This window comes from Dermochelys coriacea, chromosome 25, assembly GCF_009764565.3.
Source record: "Dermochelys coriacea isolate rDerCor1 chromosome 25, rDerCor1.pri.v4, whole genome shotgun sequence".
Classification (NCBI taxonomy): domain Eukaryota; kingdom Metazoa; phylum Chordata; order Testudines; family Dermochelyidae; genus Dermochelys; species Dermochelys coriacea.
The window spans coordinates 8,043,834-8,061,620 of record NC_050092.1 but is presented as its reverse complement, the minus strand read 5'-3'; the positions used below and the strand labels follow the sequence as shown (position 1 = coordinate 8,061,620).

Below are 17,787 nucleotides of genomic sequence, written 5' to 3'. Positions count from 1 at the left end.
CCCAGTCACCAACTAACAGATTAATTGACCGTTGGTTTCCCCACGGTGATCATTAAAGTAGTAACACTCTCACTTCTGACTTTAAGGAAAATACTGTACTTCTCTCACTTTTCTAGCAGGGATCATTCTGGCTGGAGTTTAACCGTCTTCATTGACTAACTGGAAATAGTTGAAAAAAAGCAACAAGCAGGCTCAGGGCGCTGGAGGGACTGACTAAGAAGGGATAGATTAGGAAGGCAGAAAGGCTAAGAGAGGTTCATGAGTCTACAGCTTGTTGTTAACTCCCTTCAAGGAGGGAGAAGTAACTTAGCGTGGTGCATGGGATAGCAGGAGGAAAAGAAAAGCTTGAGCTGGAAATTCCCTGCTATGCTGTGAATTAGCCTCCAGGGGGAGGGTGGGAGCCCCCCCCCCTTGGCATTCTTATAACTAAAAACATGCAGGAGCGAACAGTTGGCCCTGGCAGGGAGGTGGGAGCCTAGTATGGCTCTTGGATCTAACTTCTGCCCAAAAGTTCAGTGCTGCAGTGCATAGGAAACCCCGCAAAGGCCATCTGTGGTGACTGGATTGCCCTGGGGTAAGGGAGTCCCAGGGGGTGAGGCTGCACAGTGAGGCCTGATTTGTCTGCGCTCCCTTGGTCTGCGGGCTGGGCTCACCTTGGCTCTGCCTGTCTCTTTCCAGCTCACCTGGACCAGCCCTGCTGCAAGGCGCTCTATGACTTTGAACCCGAAAACGACGGCGAGCTGGGCTTTAGAGAGGGTGACATCATCACGCTGACCAATCAGATTGACGAAAACTGGTACGAGGGCATGATCAACGGCCAGTCTGGCTTCTTCCCACTCAACTACGTGGAAGTGCTGGTCCCGCTACCGCAGTGAAACTGCATCTTCCCCCTCCCCCCCCGGCCCTTCCCTTCCTCCTCCCCCACCGGATACAAACTCAGGGTGGGGCAAGCCGTGCTCTTCTGCATTCCATTTTGTAACTCAACACTAGGCTTCTTCTGTGGGGCAGGGCGGAGAGAACGTGATGGCGTTCACTCTGCACGTCTGCTGGGTTGGTGTAAGGGTGGCAGCAGGGAACAAGCCGCAAGGGCTGGGCAGCCCCATTCAAGTTTTCCCTTCTGGGCTTTGAACTAGGTACTTTCAGCCCCACCAGGCTCCTCCCACTTTGTACAATAAGCCAAGTCGAGCATCTTCTGGTTTGTCATGTGTCTTTTTTGGGGAAAGCACGCAAAGCGGGTCAGCCATGCTGGAGATCCTGGGAACGTGGGTGCACCTAGGGAGCAGAGTGCATGTGTCCTACCTGCGGGCAAGCTCAAGGGAGCACATGCAGGGCCAAGCACGGGGCAAGTCCAGTGACAACCACCTGTGTGTGTTGGGAGGGGGAGAGAAACAAGACCCACAGCCTGTTCTAGGAGGGGCTCTAGACATTAAACTGTGCAAGGAAAATACCTCCAGAGCTTAGCTTAGGTGGATTGGCTTCTACTGAACCCGACCAGCAACCGTGCTCTCCTTGTAGGATAAGGGCGAAGCGGTGAGGGTGAAGGTCAGACGCTGACCCGTCCTTCCTGTTTGTCCACAGTTCAGACCTATTCTAACACTGACGCTGGGGGCCAGGGGGACCGTGATGGATCAAAGTTCTCTCTGCTGCTGTGGGAGGCAGAAGCATGGCTGCTTCCTGTCCTGCTGCCTTGATGGGCCTCTCCCACTCACCCATTCTGCTCCTGTGTAAGGACAGGGCTTAGCTGGGGGATTGTATTTCAGGGTAACACTACAAAACAGCTTGAAAACACTAAATAGCCCCCTTGTTGTCACCCCTAGCTTCCACCTCCTGCTTTCTGTGCACTCAGCTTTGTGCTGGATTGTTTGCCGCCTCCTGTCCTCCAGGGCCGGTGTCAGCCCATAGTGTCTCTGGCCTCTGCTCTGTTTCATGGCCACAGATCTTGAGCCTCCTCCACCTGCTGCAACCGCTCCCTCTGCCCACAGAAGAGTGGTTTGAACTGGGAGAGATCAATTGGTTCTGCTGCTTCCCCTTGGAAGAGGCTGGTTTGGCCAGGGGGTAGTGTACCTGCAGCTCTTGTATGGCGTTGGACATGGGATAATGCCATAGTCAAATTACGGCTAAGGCGCTATTGCCTATAGATGAGAGAGATCATGGGAAGGCAGCTACTTAGCCCATAATGCATTATCTCCGCTCCTGCTCCATGTTCAAGTGTTTTTTCCCATCCCATGAAAGGCTGAGTCCAAGGTGAAACTGCTTGGCTTGATCTCGTCTAATCCTTATGTGCCTTCCCCAGCTCCCTTCACCTTGGCTCTTTGGAACCTTAGGAGCTGCTTGTCTTGGTGTGATGGGAGAAGGCCTTGCTGTGTTCATAGACCTTCTAACTCAGGTCCTGTTGTTTCCTTACCCAGAAAGGAGGTCCAGTGGGAAGCTGTGGGCATGCCTCTTTTCATGCCTTTTATTAGGACAGGTCCTTGCAATACTTCTTTCCTGCCTGATGCCCTGCAGCTCTGTTCCAGCAGGGATGATACTCCATTCCCTGAGCAGTGTTGTGGTGGCGAGAAGCAGCCGCTTGGCAGGGGGACCTGGTATTTAGGCAGAACGTGAGGTGGTATCTACTGGGGTCTGACATCTGTTTAGGTGGAATCACGCGGGAACTCTCTTCTGCCCCATAATATGTAAATATGCTTCCATCTCAGCACCCATCCTGTTGCTGGCAATGGGACAAAGCGCAACCCCTGAGGGGCATCAGTGGCTCCTGTACTTGCCCTACTTCTCCCAGCTGTGTCCAGCATAGATGGTTCTCTCTAGGCAGAGCTTCTCTTGGCTTTGAGCCCATCTCACCCGTGGAGCTGCTCTGGGGTTTACTGCACTTTCTCTGAACCGCAGCACAAGAGAAATGCTGTTTTCAAGGGCAACCCGCAGGGGGCATCTACAGCCACATGTTGCAGAACGTACCTCCCCTGCTTTCCTTAGCCCCACCTTTGCTGAGAGGGAGCTGAAGCATAAGGGACTGAAGCTGGTGACGGGTGCTCCCACAGTGCCACTGGTACAGCCAGCATGTAGCAGCCAGGGCATGCTGTGCCCACCACATCACCCTCAAACCAGTGCTTGGTGTCTTCCTGCCCTCAGCAAGGCCCAGCACAACACACCTGTACCACTGGCCCTTTGGTTCTTCTGACGTCAGCCCCAGCATTGCTTCAGTATCTGTATTTTTTTAATAGCAAACACATCTCTGCCGGCAGGTGGGGGGTTTTGGCCTGTCGCTATGTAATCGTCTCATGTCGCAGTGCTTTCCTCTACCTTTTTCGCTCGCCAGATTCGGTGTCCTGTTACATATACACACGGAACCTTTTTTAACTTTTTTAACCATGCATGTTGATATACGTTTATTACTCTCATCAATACTGTCACTGACCCAACTCCCAGCAGAGGCCAAGACTTGCAGGCGCTTTGTTCAGAGCTGGCTCATACAGCCACCGAGGCTCCCTGTTTGTGCAGCTGGTAGCCTTCAGGGGCCCAATCCTGCTTCCAGGAAGCCAACAGGAGTAGGGACCAGGCTCAGGCTTGAGTCTGCTGGGCAGACGCAGGTCCCCTATCTGTTAGGGCGGACCTGCCATAAGAGCTGGTTAGTATTTTTTGAGGTTGTAGCTTCTAACTTTCTCCTTTCAAACCTGTGGCCTGGCTGAGTCGTGTCTTTGATATGGTTTAGCGAACATTCAGTTGGATTGAAATAAGTCTTTTAGTTGGGACAATTTAATAGAACTTTTGTTATGGTTCCTCCTGGTTTTAGGGGGGGAACACCCACAAATCTTGACTTGTAATCTCTCTATATAAAAGTATTAAATGTTTTCTTTCTAAAGCGTGTGCCTTCTCTTTCGGGGGTAAGGCGGGGGCTCCTTCCCCTACCGCTGTGGAATTAGCAAACTGCCTAAGGGGTAGGGCAGCTGGGAATGGAATATGGAAATAGAACCTCTCAGTCACTCAGGCAAACCCCCTTGGCTAACGACCACGTTATCTGTTCACGAGTTAGTGTGTCACCACTTCTTCTTGTGGGTGGCACTGCTTGGTCCCTGGGGTGGAGATCCGCCCCCCCAAAGGAGCCACAGAGTGAGTGGACCAGCCAGGCTGACCCTTCCACCTACCCCCTTAAGGGTGGTGCGGGAGGGAAATCTTGCACTTGCCACCTCTGGCTCAACAAGGCTGCTGCTTCCAGCACTGACTTCACTCTTCTGTTTAAGAGAGCCTCTCCTGGGGACGGGAAGTCACTCTCGCAGCAGGCTGTGCCTTTAAAACCACCTGGGATGGCTTGTTCCAGGAAAGAGCAGTCAAGCCTCTTCGCTTTGACTCCAGCTGCTCCTTTTCCCCTAGAGGGGGCGGATTTATCATCACTCAAGCCCCGTAGGAGTGTTCTACGCACAGATTCCCTTCTGGGAGTCTCCCACAGATACAGGGGGGTCAGCAACATATTTTAATCAGAACTACCACTTGCACAAATAACTTACACCCAGAGAGAGGCCGCCACCATCCCCTCTCATTCGGACCTACGCGCTACACAACCAAGTTGTATTGCAGGAGTAGCACTCGGCTAGCCAGTCCCCGTCTCCACCAGCGGCAAACGAACCCGAGCTCCAGCGCTGATCCTGTCTGCAGGATGACTCAAGATCGCAGGCTTTCGGGGCTGTATAACAGCTGCTCAAGGCTTGTAGATCCAATGTCCCTGCTAACGCGCATTGATAAGCCCACTCCGAACGGGGCTCAGACTCAAGTCTCCCCAAGGGTGGGGCTGCCAGGCTGAGCCTCACCTGGTGTAAAGGCACCTGGGTATGAGTTCATTGTAATTCAGGCTCCAGCCTTGCCTCAGCTGCTGTGCTTGAGGAGGCTGTAAATCTGATCCAGGACGTGGGCGAAGCCCTGATCTTTGGGAGTCCTGGAGGCGAGGGAGCCCTGAAATGGAAACAGCTTTGTTTATTTTCCATCTCAGGGAGGGGCCTAGCAGTACAGAGCTACCCATCCTCCTAGGCCAAGCACCTGGTCTACCCCTAAAAGGTAAGGGAAGAGAGTTCTACCCAATGCAGCGGATCTTCACCATGGACAAGCGAGCTCAGTTATCTGCCCCCGGCCACTAGAACTGTTCTACAGTGACTGCTTGAGTAAGGACCGCAGAAGTGGGGCTGGTATAAGCTATTAGACCCCCCCCATGCTCCATCCACGTTGCTTGAGTTGTTTCAGTACAGCTTAATACCTCAGTGCAAGTCACAGAGAGAACGGCTACAATGAGAGAAAACTGATCCAATGGAAGCCATGGAAGTGCTAATGTGGAGGTAGTAAAAACACCTCAGAGCAAGCCTAGAAAACAGGCAGAAAAAGCCACCCCAGCATCCTCTCCACCATCTTCTCTGCAGGTGGCATATAATGGGTCGGCTTTTTTCCCATTTCAACCCCATTTTCTCACCTTTAGTTTATCCAAGTAGGTCTGCTCCTGGCTCCATATATCTTGAAACTTCACCAGGTCCGGAGCCCCTTTGTAAAACTCAACCAGCAGCATCTGGAGCCGCAAAGGGAAAGGGGAGTCAGTGGAAGCCAAACAATTGCTCAAGTCCCACTGAAAGCGGGACCTGCGCCCTGCAGTTTTGCAGCAGTGGGGGAAGAGCTCAGAGGAGAGGATCGGTCTGTCAGCCCCAAGAAACCCCGAGCTTTCTTGTCCCATGTAGAAGGGGATTGGTCAAGACTAGGATTGGAACCTAGAAATACTTGGAGGGACGTTAGGCTTCTGACCATCTGGTTCTAGTGATGGTCTTTGCTTATCCCCCTCTCCAGCTCCTCCTTATTGCTAACAGGAGTAGATGGGACTTGGTTTGGGCTGGGGCCCAGGGTGCTGTTTGGAACCGTTGACAGGTAATGGATCTGATTCTCGCTGCTCACCCACAGGGTGGCTACACCCCACACCTCTGGCCGGGCTCTTTGTCTGCATGTTTCGCCCCGCTCCAAGCTGTGGGATTTTCGTTCTCTGAAAGGACTCCGAACAACAGGTTTGAGAGGTATGGGGAGAGCCTGGTGGAGCTGCTTCGTCTGGCTAAAGCCAACAGACAGAGCACCATGGGTATGTGTGTGTCACCCTAGACCTTTAGCAGCTGTTCAATCTGAGCTGCACTGACGCTAATGATCACAGCCCTTTTCCTGAGACACCCTCACCACACCCATCTGTGGAGACGAGGCTTCGTTCACTACCCGAGGCGACTCTCAAACCCAGGATGGCTGCATTTCACGAGCCAGTGAAGCAACGCACCCACTGGTGTGATGGGGAAGGAGACATGAAGGTCCTATGGTGGAGAGGCGCTATCCACACACAGCATGAAGTTACGGAGACCAGCCTAGGACTGCGAGGAGATGTGTACGGCGCTGTTAGATAGTCCCAGGGCCAGGGGGAGAGGTCTTCCACGCAGCCCCTGCTCAGGTTCCCCTCCCCCCCAAGTAGGGATCTCACCATCTCGTGGAGGACGTCATTGGTGAGAAACCCATCCTGCACGTAGGTGAGCTCCACTTCCATGGGGATGCCGTAATCGTTGGGCCTTTGCTGCGAGAGAAAAGGAAGCACAGTGGTTTCCAGCCGGGCGCAGCCTTGGGTTACGCAGGCTGAGCCGGGAGCTTCCCAGGCCAGGCTGGTGCACTAGCGTTAACTCAGCCTAGCCTCGGGCAAGGGCCAGTTTGGGGCTGAGTCACGGCCCAAGTGTCAGAAAAAGGCCTTTTCCTAGCCACGGCTCCCTGAGGTGTCCAGGATGTTTATCCAGGGCAGAGAGGGGTCCGACTGCTTCTCCAGCTGGAGAGACTGTGTCCTCCCCCACGCCCCAGCAGGGGCCCCGCTCCAATACCCCCAGCAGTCCAGGGGTTGCCCCTTCGGCCAACGTCCCTGCGCCGTGGGAACCAGCAGAGGGCAATGTCTGCTATCGCCAGGAACCCCCCCCAACCCCCGAGAGCCGGCAGCAGGCTGCATGGTCCAGAGAGCCGGGGGAGCAGGGGCGGAGGCTCCAGGCCTGGCCATGGCACCGTGTAGAACTCACCTCAGGAGGTGGCATGACCCAGAAGGGCGAGATTTTGGACTCCATGCCTTGGTTGCCGGGATAGTATGGTGCTGTGGGGAGAGAGCACCAGGAGTTGGATTGAGGGCCGGGCTACCACCCTCCGCAGCCCAGCCTGCCTGCCCAGGGCCTGAACTGCAGCTCCCCGGAGCCCCGGAAGGGGGTTTGAAGTAGAGCGAGGAGCATGGGATTGCAGTCCATCCCCCACCCTGACATGATGGTGGGGGGCATCCCGACTCCCTGTACCACGGGGCGCCAGACTGAGGTTTGGGGGCTGCCCAGCGGCTGAGCCCTAGCAGGTCCCAAGGTGCCGGACGGTGCCCCGGAGTGGGGAGCTGGGTTCCCAGCTGGCCGGGGTGAAGGGCAGGGTCCCCAGCCCCACATCCGGCTCCCCCCGCACAGCCCGGCCCTTACCGCAGATGAGAGCCAGGCAGGGCTGGAAGCTGTTGTTGCTCCCCTGCAGCTTGAGCTGGTAATCCATCTGGGCGTCAATGTCCTGCAGCGAGGGGAGGGCATGGCTGAAGGGGTGGCTGTGGTACCAGCCCACCAGCGCCAGCCCCCGCAGGAAGAGGTTCTGGCAGATCTGAGGCACGGGCACAGAGACAAGGGAGGAGCCATTAGAGGTCTTCTGGGATCAGCTGCCCAAGGCAAGCCCTGCTCGGGCCTGGAGCATGCACCAGGAGGATGGTGCAGGCCGCGGTCAGCTAATGCCCCCCACCCCCATCCGTTACCTCCTCCTCGACGGTGGCTGCCGATTCGGCGTCTCCGAGGCGCGTCCGGCAGGGGAACGCTCGCAGCACTGTCAGCACTGCAAGAAACGCCAGGCGTCAGCTCAGCCCAGCCGAGAAAAGCTGGTTAGAGCCAACGCCCCCAGCCTGGGAGCCTCGGGGGGCTGAACCCCATGCCCAGCCTGGGGCCTCGCCCCTTAGGCCTGAGGCAGCCTCGGAAGGGCCTGGTGCGGCCGGGAACTGAACTCCAAACCTCTGCCTGTACCTACCCTGGCTGCTGGTGTCCCACCTGCCTCCTAGGTAGCCAACCACCTCGCTCCTCGTTAGGTGGCTGTGAAAGTCCTAGAGAGGGAACGGGGGGGGGGAAGAGTTTTTAAACCCAGGGCAGTTCCTACCTGCCCTCCCTCCAGTATCACCCCTCTGTATCCCTCTCCCGCGCACCCTTCCCCTCGGTTCCCACCACCCTGCAGCCAAAGGCATTGCACACCTCTTTCCCGGGAGCCTCTACTAGGAGGTGTCTGGGTGACATCCCCGCCCTGAGTCTTCTGCATTCTGTGGGTGTCACCCTCAGTTTAACCCGTCTCCCTGGGCCATGCGGATCCGTGATTCCCACCCCCTCCGCCACACACACGTTCCTTGGGAGCTGCCCTTCCGGCTGAGGCAACATTAATATAACATGTTGCAGTCCCAGGATCTTGCTTTGATCCTGAAGGACTCTTGGGCCCCTGCTAATAGTCTACAAGTTGATGTGGCCTGCAGGAGATGGGGTGCACAAAGGCTGGCCCCCTTTGAGGGGCGATCGTTTTCTGTAGTCTCTGACGAAGTTCCCAGTCTGCAAGGTCTCTCGGTCACTGGCACGGGGCTGCCTGCCTTCGCCACCCTAGCTCAGATTTTTTTGCCCCATGTCTCCTAGCAACCAGCAAATCCTTCATCGGGGCCCATTATTCACCCATCATCCGCCCCCTCCCTCAAACTGCCCCTACTACTGTTAGCGATTGGACTATGTGCAGCAGCTGTTCCACCCTGGGCAACAGTGGGGATGCTCTCGGCAGAGGCCAGGGGGAGTTTGTCAGCTGGTGGGGCCCGTCTCGCTGTGGGTGCCACCAGACACAGGGATGCAGGCAATTGCACGAGCCTCGCCTAGCCTAACCGGTCCACGCTGGAGGGCGTGCTCCAGGGATGGGGGGCAAGGGAGGGGGGCTGGTACGTACCAGGAGCAGCAGCACATTACTGGAGATGGCCACGTTGAACGGCTGGAACTTGTTGATTGCCGTGAAGGACGTCGCTTCCACTAGGGTGTGTGGGTTCCTGGAACAGAAGACCCCCCATTCTCCAACATGCATCCCCAAATCCCAGCCTGCGCTGACCTGACACCCTCCAGGGTCTGTCTCTTCTGAACCCCAGCATAATGGGCCAAGAATCCAGGAAAGTGTGGGGGGGGTAGCCTTTTGTGCTGTGGGAGAGTGAGGCTCCCTCCCCGGGGCTGGGCTCACCGGGACAGACAGGGAGAAGGGGACGATACTGGAGCTGAATTGTCAGGGGAGTGACAGGTGGGGACCAGGCTGGATTTGGGCAGATAGCCCCTTTCCTCTCCCACGGAGCATTGATGCTGGGGGGGCAATCCCAGGACTGGACTAGCAGGGGTGCTGCGGGACAGGGCGGAGGGAAGCCGCGCAGCCACCTCAGAAGCAGAAGGGCAGGGGGCGATACCATGGAAGGGCAGAGCTTGAGGAGCGGAGCAGCAGGGGGCGCTGCAGGTCAGGATGGGAGGGGCACGTTGGCATTGACAGAACAACTCGCTCTCCCGAAAACTTTGCCAACACTGGCCAGAGGACGCTGGGAAGGGAGCTGCAGTGGGGCGCTACCTGGCAGAGTCCCGGCTTCCCAACGTGCAGTAACGGACGGGGGTGCGGTTCTTGCTCTCCGGTCTCTTCCCATAGGGCCCGTTATCTGCAGAGACAAAGAGACCAGTCCCCATGCAGTCTGATTCGCACCCTGGTCCCTTTAGGACACACCGAGGGAAGGGAAGGCGGGGAGAGAGGGTTTATGGAGACAAGTTCTCAGGGATTCATCTCACTTCCTGTGCAAATCTCCAGACAAAATTAACCGTTCTTTTATATCTGCTTTCCTGATTTGCTGATCTCCAGCTGAAGGGGATGCTGTCAGGTTAAAAATCAAACCAGAGAGGCAGTGTGGCCTAGTAGACACAGCAGGGGACTGGGACTCAGGGGACCTGGGGTCTGATTCTGGTTCTGCCACTAGCCTGTGCATGACCTTGGACATGTCACGTCCCCTCTCTGTGCCTCAGGTTCTCCATCTGTAAAATGGGAATTATGATCCTTTTTAAAGTGCTTCGAGATTGACCGATGAGAAATGATAGGTAAGAGCTAGGGGTTATTATTAACAACAAATAACCCATTTCCTCCTCTCTGTGACCACCTGAGATCGCTACAACAGGACAAACAGCCCATTAGACAGGATAAAATTGTATATAACTTTCATGCTTCAGGGCATAAGTGAACCACTGCCTGCCTGGGGTCAGAAAGAAACATCCCCTAAGGGCAGGTTCTCCCATAACTGCCCTTTGCAGCATTCCTCACCTCTTCCTTTGAAGCATCTGGTGCTGCCACTGTCCCATTTGCTGCCAGCACGTTTACTCTGCTTGTGCAGTGTTATTTGATTTGCATTGTGGTAGCGCCTAGGTGCCCCAATCATGGACTACTGTGCTAGGTGCTGTACAAACGTGTTTCCCTATCCCCCCTACCCTTTTTCTGCCTGTGTACACTGCAAGCCGTCCAAGGCAGGGACTGTCTACTGCTCTGTGTCTGGGCGGTGCGTAGCACAGTGGAGCCCTGGTCTTGGTAACTCCTGACAATTCAGTTGAAAAAGAGGCAGGACACCGGACTTTTTGGAGTCACCAGTCCGACCCAGGACAGCAATTCCTACGCTCCTGAAGAAGCTTTAAAAATCCAGTTGGCGCCTCGCTATTGGTGCTGATTGTTTATCTTCTGCAGTTCTCTCCGCCTAGAGCAGGGGTGGGCAAACTATGGCCCGCGGGCTGGATCTGGCCCGCCAGCTGTTTTAAGCCGGCCCTCGAGCTCCTGGCCCATGGGAGCTTTGGGGGAGGTACCCACAGGCACGAGCAGCACACGGAGCCATCTGCCCCTGCTCCCACAGGGGCCACAGGGATGTGGTGCCAGCCACTTCTGGGAGTGGTGTGGGGCCCGCGGCCCACGTCGCCACAAGGGTGGCAATCCTGTGGGCCGAATCCAAAGCCCTGAGGGGCCGGATCCGGCCAGCGGGCCGTAGTTTGCCCACCCCTGGTGTAGATGTACTCCACTAGCTTTGCGTTAGCTAGATCCAAGCTAGTTCACGTTAACAATTGCCGCAAACCTGCAGCCGCACCAACCGGGGCCACTCCATTTCAGAACCAGGATCCTAGGTGGGCGGGGCTAGCCCGTGCAGCTGCCAGGGTTTCATTGCTATTGTTATTCGAGCTAGCTCCACCAACACTAGGGCAGGTGGGTCTACACAGGCTGCAATCTGACCTCCCGCCTGCAGTACAGACAGACCCGAAAATCCTCCTGGAGACAAGACTCCGCCGTTTTTCACCTCCATGTAGCTGGTGGAAGCCAACCCCAGGGAGAGGGGCTTAGGGTTGGCCCGGACCAGTGCCAGCGAGGTAAAAACCACCTGCACCTCATCTCTGCTAGACTTGGAGCTCGCCAAGGCCATGTTCGAACCATCTGTTTTCCGCAGCAAGGAGGCAGAGAAATGCAGGGTGGCAGCTTCGGGAGGCAGGGACTGCAGAGGGGAAGGCTCTCTCACCCAATGCCGAGGCAGGGACTGCGGGGCTAGATGGGCAGAGGAATCGGGGAAAGGGAGACGCGAGCTGCAAGGTCCAAGAATTACCATGGTCAGTCCAAATCCCACCCCTTAGACTCCTGCCATGGATCGGAGCAGACCAGAACCCCCCAGCCCCAGCATGGAGTAGACTGTTCTGAGCCTTTGACCCAGCATTACCAGCGTTGTGTTGCTCCACCAGGCTCTTGCTTTGGTGCTTCCTGCTTTTCTCCTCCAGTTTCTTGCCAAGCGCAGGCTCTGAGATGGCGATTTTACCTTCCCTGGTCTCGTCGTCCTCCTCCTCGGCCAGTTCCTCCTCCTCCCCTTCGCTCACCAAACTCTGCAGGGCAGGGAGGGAGAGAGGAGGGGACGTGGCAGGACAAACAGCCTCCCCCCACCCCAACCTCAGCATGGAACTGGTGCTTCTTACTCACCACCCATCCCAGACCCCCAAGGACGCCTACGCTCCTGGGTCCAACTCTCTGCCCCTGCAAACGGACATTTTGCAGGGGCAGAGCCTCCCCTGGGCACCCTCTGCTGGCACAATGACACCAAGAAGCAACTCCCCCCAGCACCCCTATGGGGTCTGATCTCAGCCGGCAGTGCCCCACGGCCGCTGCGCTGCCCATTCCCTCAGGCATCCAAATGCCTGCCAGTCTAGGGCCCATCTTGGGCAACTAAGGTCCAGCTGGGAGACTCCCAGCCTCCCTCCTGCTCTCCTGGGGTTCAGAGCTCAGCTACTCGCACAAAAATCCTTCCACGGGTTAATCACCCTCCCTGGCAAAAATGTACACCTTATTTCCAGTCTCAATGTGTCCAGCTTCAACTTCCAGCCAGGCGCTGGGTCAGCCCTTTCTCAGTGAGATGGAAGAGTCCGTTATTAAATATTTGTTCCCCAGGTAAGTTCCTATAGGTACTAACTGCCGAAGCCCCTTTAAAAAACACGGTGGGGGGAGGTCACATCTTTTATTGGCCCAACTTCTCTGGGTGAAAGAGACCAGCTTTCGACCCACAGAGCTCTCCTCCAAGCCTGGCTCTCTTTCTCCATGAGGAGCTGGTCCCACGACAGATGTTACCTCCCCCACCTTGTCTCCAATACACTTGAAAAGCTAAGGCGAGTGCCCCTCTTTGCAGCAACAGGGTATAACAGCCTCACGGGGGGGGGTCATCATATTCGAGGAGTTCCTGCTGACTCAGCTCCCCAGGGGGCTCACCTCCTCGGCCGTGGGGGCATTGGGCTGGTGCTTCTTCAGCCAGGCCGCCTTGCACTGGTCCAGCTTCTGCCCCTTGTACCTCACCGAGGCCCAGCCGCAGCCTGATTTCTTCGCCGGGTTCACCAGCTTCTTGCAGTACGTGGCCCAGGCGCTGGGTGAATTGAACACCTGCCCCGTCTCCTGCCAGGTGATCTTCCCATCAGGCAGCAAGTCCCCTAGGAACTTCTTCCCCTGGGAGAGCAGGAGGGAAGCAGCAGGCTCCGTTAACACACTGGCACGGGGAGGAACCCGCTGGGGAAGGCTGAGCAAGGAGGAGGGCAGGGGATTCACCTGTCACTAGAGGTGCCCCGAGGGTTGTCCCTCAAGAGGATGTGCAGCCACCAACCAAGGAGCCCTGCTCTCCACTGACTCTCAGACACGACTTGGAGAACAGCAGGTGCTCCCCTCCCCTCCACTCACCGGGCTTGGTACAGGAGCAAATGGCTCCCGGGCCAAATTCACCAGCACCAAAAACCCACTCTGGCCCCTGAAGCGGATCCAGGCAAGACCCAGGCCTGGGGGTGTGAAGGGGGCTCAGTGCAGTGGTGGGCAACCAGGAGCCTGCATGTGGGGAAGAAGCTGGAGTCAAGGGGACGGGGAAGGGATGGCGAGGCAAGGAGTCTCTCCGAGAAGCAGGAGGCAGATCAGAGAGCCCCCCCCCAGGTTGTGGTGCTTCCTGCTTGGGGCGAGTCCACCTCTGGGGCTAGTCCACCTCTGAGGCTGGGCCCCAGCATCTAAGTCACCATTAAAGAGGCTGTTGGAACAAAGGGCAGCAGTTCTGGAGCCGTGGGCACCCCCAGGGAGCACCAGGCCTGCACCGGCACCCACCAGCGGTGAAGGAGCACCAGCCCGGTGCACTCTGCCCTCACCAGGTAGTAGATGGAGAGCACACCCTCCCCCGGCTCGATCAGGCCGTCCTTGAGCAGCACGCGCAGGGTGATGCCGCGCCGGGTGAGGATGCAGCTACGCCCCCCTGGGGCCGGCTTCCCGGCGCTTTCATTCTCAGGGTCTTCCAAGCTCGTCTCCAGCTCCTCCTCATCCTCTTCCAGACACTCTTCTGCCCCGGGAGAATCGGCATCCAGAGCTGGGAAACAAACACCACAGCCTGACCTGGGGAAGTGGGAGTCAGGACTCCTGGGTTCCATCCTCAGCTCCAGAAAAGAGCACGGTCTATGGATCAGAGCTGGTGACGAGGAGTCAGGAGTCCTGAGTTTTGTTCCTGGCTCTGAGAAAGGCGTGAGATCTATCCACTAACATCCCATCTCTAAGTATCATATCTAGTGGTTAGAGCAAGGACCTGTGGGCCACAGAGCCCTAGTCTCACTCCAGAGTTCACCACTTGTGTGATGTCGGATGAGCCGTTTCCCCATTTTGTGCCTCAGTTTCCCCATCTAAACTGAAGATAGTAATGCTGATCTACTTAACAAGGGGCTGTGGAGTCTGAACTCACTCAAGCTTGCAAAGTGCTTTGAGATCCTCAGATAGGTAGGGTATGGAAGGATACAGGATCAGTATAATAGCTCATGAGACTAAACCAATGAGTCTATTAAAGGGTAACTGTTAAAAACCCCAAACATATCATGGCTTTACCCGAGATCTTAACAACCTGGGCGATTTTTAAAACTAAAAAAGAAATTTTAAGGCCTAAATTTTCAGCAGGGACTAGTGATTTTGCGTGCCCATCTTCAGGCACCTTACAGGGGGCTGAGGGGTAGAGGGGTGGGCATGCAGCACCTCCTGGAAATCGGCCCCCTCTGAAGGGTCTCAAATCAGGTCCCCAAAAACCCTTGTTGCCTTTGAAAATTTGGCCCCTAAAACTGCTCTTCACTATTAAGTCCCCCAAAAAAGGAGGAGGGGGTTAGGCAGCCCCCTGGCTCTGCAAACGCCTGCTGGGGGACCTTGGGTAAGACACTGCCCCCGTGTCTCAGTTTCCCCATCTGTACAATAGGGATAATGCTGCTACCCTCCTTTGTAAATTGCTTTTAAGGTCAACAGATGGAAAGGCCCAGAGAGGAGCTAGGGATGATAATTATTATCTTTATCATAAAACCAACAGGCTATTTTAGTGCCACCTTAAGTGACTCGCTCAAGGAGTTTGTGGGTGGGCCAGGAATTGAACCTAGGTTTCTAGGACCCAGCCCAGTGCTTGATGCTAGCTCCTACCCTCCCGTGACTTGGATGGAGCGCTGCTGATTTTCCTCCCCAAGGATCTGGTCCCCTCTAGTTTAGTTCTCTGGGAGCATCTAGCCCAAGGAGATGGAAAGCCAGGCTTAAAAAAAAGAAATTTAAAGGCCTAAATTTTCAGCTGGTCAATATACAGCACTTTAGCGGCAGGTTGCAGCTACTTCCTAAACTTCCTGGGACAGTTTCACTCATACCAGGACAAGCCTCTTTTAGAAGGAAAAAAGAAAACCAGGTACCCGCTGTTCGGACTGCCATGCAACCCCCACCACCCCATACCCCAGAGTCCTGCTTATGCCAATCCAACCCTTGTCATCCTCCCACACCCTACCCAAGTCTCCCTGCTCAGATCCCTTGAGGAGGAGATGGAGCTGGATAACTCACCAGCCAAAGGCACCTACCACCTGCTTTTCTGAATGGCTGGCAGGTGTATTGTGTGGGTTAGCTAGGAAGAATCCTCCCCCCACCCCCCAGGGAGTTGGCTACGTGGCCCCTGGCTCCCAGCCAGAGATGCCCAAGCACAGAGAGCAGGCGTGCGTGTGTGGGCAGGGCCCTGCCAGACAGGTGTGTCCTGGTCGTCCAACTCACGCAAGGCAGGGATCGGCACAGAAACCATCACAGCTCGTGGCTGTGCAGAGCCCTTTGCTTGAACCGCTTGCCCGCTGGGTTTGCCTGGCCCAACAGCCCAGCCTCCCTCTTAGAGGCGAGTTCAAACTGCCTGAGAACCCTGGTTTGAATTCGAAGGGGAGTTCTGATGCCGTCGCCTTCAGTCCCTTTCCCGGTCACACACGAGGGCTGCCAAGTGCCAGAGCGTCCCCAGGGCCAATCCCTCCAGAAGCCAGTTTGGAGCCTGGATGTCCACCAAGACCAAATCCCAAATGGCCCGTTCGAGAATAAAATTTCCAGCCGGCGCTCATCACCTAAACCGCCCAATCAAGGACCAGCAACGCTACCATGTGACCCAGCTAATCGCGCATGAATGGGCATGAATGGGGGCTATCGGGCACGTGCTGGGCGAGGGAGGGGGAGATCCACGAAGAATTTTCAATATGCAACAAATCGGAGAATTTCACAGACAATTCGCAAGCTGGGGAAAGGGGGCAGCATCTGCTCGGGTCAGCATTCAGCCCCAATTTCTGGCTCTGATCCGCCCGCCTTCTTCACTAGCCCGGGGGGGGGGGCGCTCCAGCCTTGCCACATTATCTCAAAGTGGTCCAGAGGCCATGGTCAATATTTGACCTATTTGCCGAGGCTCCAGGCGGGTGGAGCTCCCACCCTGGCTAGGGCTGCCCCATCCCGGCAGACAACAGAGCCGCCCAAACTATCCCAGGTTACCTTTGGGGGGTGCTACCGAGCTGCTGCCACAGGGATGGGACAGCAGCTGCTCCTGGGGCTGCAGGGCAAGGGGAAGGGAGGTAGCTGGGGAGGCAGGGCCCCCTCTGCCTCCCCACAGCAGTGGGGCAGATTCCTAACACGTCAGGTGAAAGGCCCCCGGGGGGGGCGGCCCGGGGATGTTAGTGTCAATTCAAAATGGAGTGTTCCTCGGGCCGGCCTGCTGCACTCTGTGCCCGTCCCTGCTCTTGCCCAGTGCCCGCGTCTCCCCCCGGCCACCTAGCAGCTGCGGCCCAGAGGAGCCGTCAAGCCACAGGGACAAACCTCCCGCTAGTCCCTGCTGACGGCCGGTGCTCCCCCCAGGTTGCCAGTTTGGCCAGAGCAAGAGAAAAGCTTTGTAACAATCTGAGCAGGGCCTTAACTCCCAGCCCTGTTCCACCGGGTGGGGGGGAAGAGGCCACTCCCCTAAACTCTGATGCGGGGGGGGGGCATTATTCTATAGCTCCCTTGCCATGAGGCACATGGGGCTGGAATGAGTGTATGTGTGGGGGGGGGGCGGGGGGGAGAGTTCATGTAGCTCTCACTCATCTTGCTGAGCAGGTGGCTGCCCCCCTCCCAAACAGAAGTGGTGATTCTGGGGCTGGGAGATCCAAGTCCCCCCTCTATCTCTCCCAGGACTGGGGGCTCTGTGCAACCCCCCCCCCCCCCCGCAGGACTGGGGGCTCTATTCCCACACTCCGGCCAGGAAGCCCCCATGGCTCAGGAAGGGCCGGTCCAGGCCAGCCTCTCCCAGGAATTGATGTCAGACGCGGGGGGCAACCCCCCTGCCACCCTCACCCTCCAACGGAGCTAGGGGACACCCGAGGCAGGTGGATGAAGCCGGGAGGATCTTTCCAAGCAGGAACAGGACCTTGGAAAGGGACCTGCAGCTCGAGGGATGCCGGGGAAGGACTGGGGGGCGCGATGGGGGGCAGGCAGCGGGGAGTGGGCAGCTCGGGGCACGCAGAGAGAGGACTGGGGGAGAGGGGGGCGGCCGCGCTCGGGGGTCTGCAGCAAGGGCGGGTTGCGAGGGTAGGGGGCCGGTAGCTGGGGGGGGACCCAGCCCAGATAGGGAGAGGGGCGGGAGCAGGAGGGGAGATCGGGCCCCCCGGGCCGGTACCTGCCATGGCTCCGCTCAGCCCCGGTTCCTGTTGTTCCTCCCCTCGGCGCAGGATGAATCAGACACTGGGGCTCCGGCGGCGGCTTCTTCCCAGCACGTGATGATGCGGCCCCGCTTGTCTCCGCCTCCCGCTCCCCAGCCGGCCGGCCGGGGACACCCAGCCCCGGGGAGCCCCGCGCGGGGGCCGGGAATGGAGGGGGGCAGGGAGCTCCTGG

General features: G+C 57.0%; 2 protein-coding genes across 8 annotated transcripts in view; one reads left to right on the top strand and one right to left on the bottom strand.

The window, feature by feature from the left end:
* The window catches only part of SH3GL1 (SH3 domain containing GRB2 like 1, endophilin A2), a 51,069-nt gene extending 47,210 nt beyond the window's left edge, over positions 1–3,859 (top strand). For all 7 annotated transcript variants that reach the window (XM_038383804.2, XM_038383807.2, XM_038383806.2 and 4 more), the window contains one exon: positions 679–3,859. In XM_038383804.2, the coding sequence (XP_038239732.1) occupies positions 679–875 (197 nt within the window). In that variant the 3' untranslated portion in view covers positions 876–3,859. The remainder of the gene's footprint in view (positions 1–678) is intronic.
* On the bottom strand, positions 3,370–17,787 carry MPND (MPN domain containing). The gene is made up of 13 exons (XM_038383803.2): positions 17,573–17,787; positions 13,770–13,984; positions 12,862–13,092; positions 11,828–11,987; positions 9,670–9,754; positions 9,016–9,112; positions 8,074–8,146; positions 7,808–7,884; positions 7,491–7,659; positions 7,059–7,129; positions 6,485–6,574; positions 5,453–5,545; positions 3,370–4,944 (listed from the first exon to the last, which is right to left on the bottom strand). The coding sequence occupies exons 1-13, from the start codon at positions 17,577–17,579 to the stop codon at positions 4,858–4,860; spliced, it is 1,455 nt and encodes a 484-aa protein (XP_038239731.1). The 5' UTR covers positions 17,580–17,787; the 3' UTR covers positions 3,370–4,857.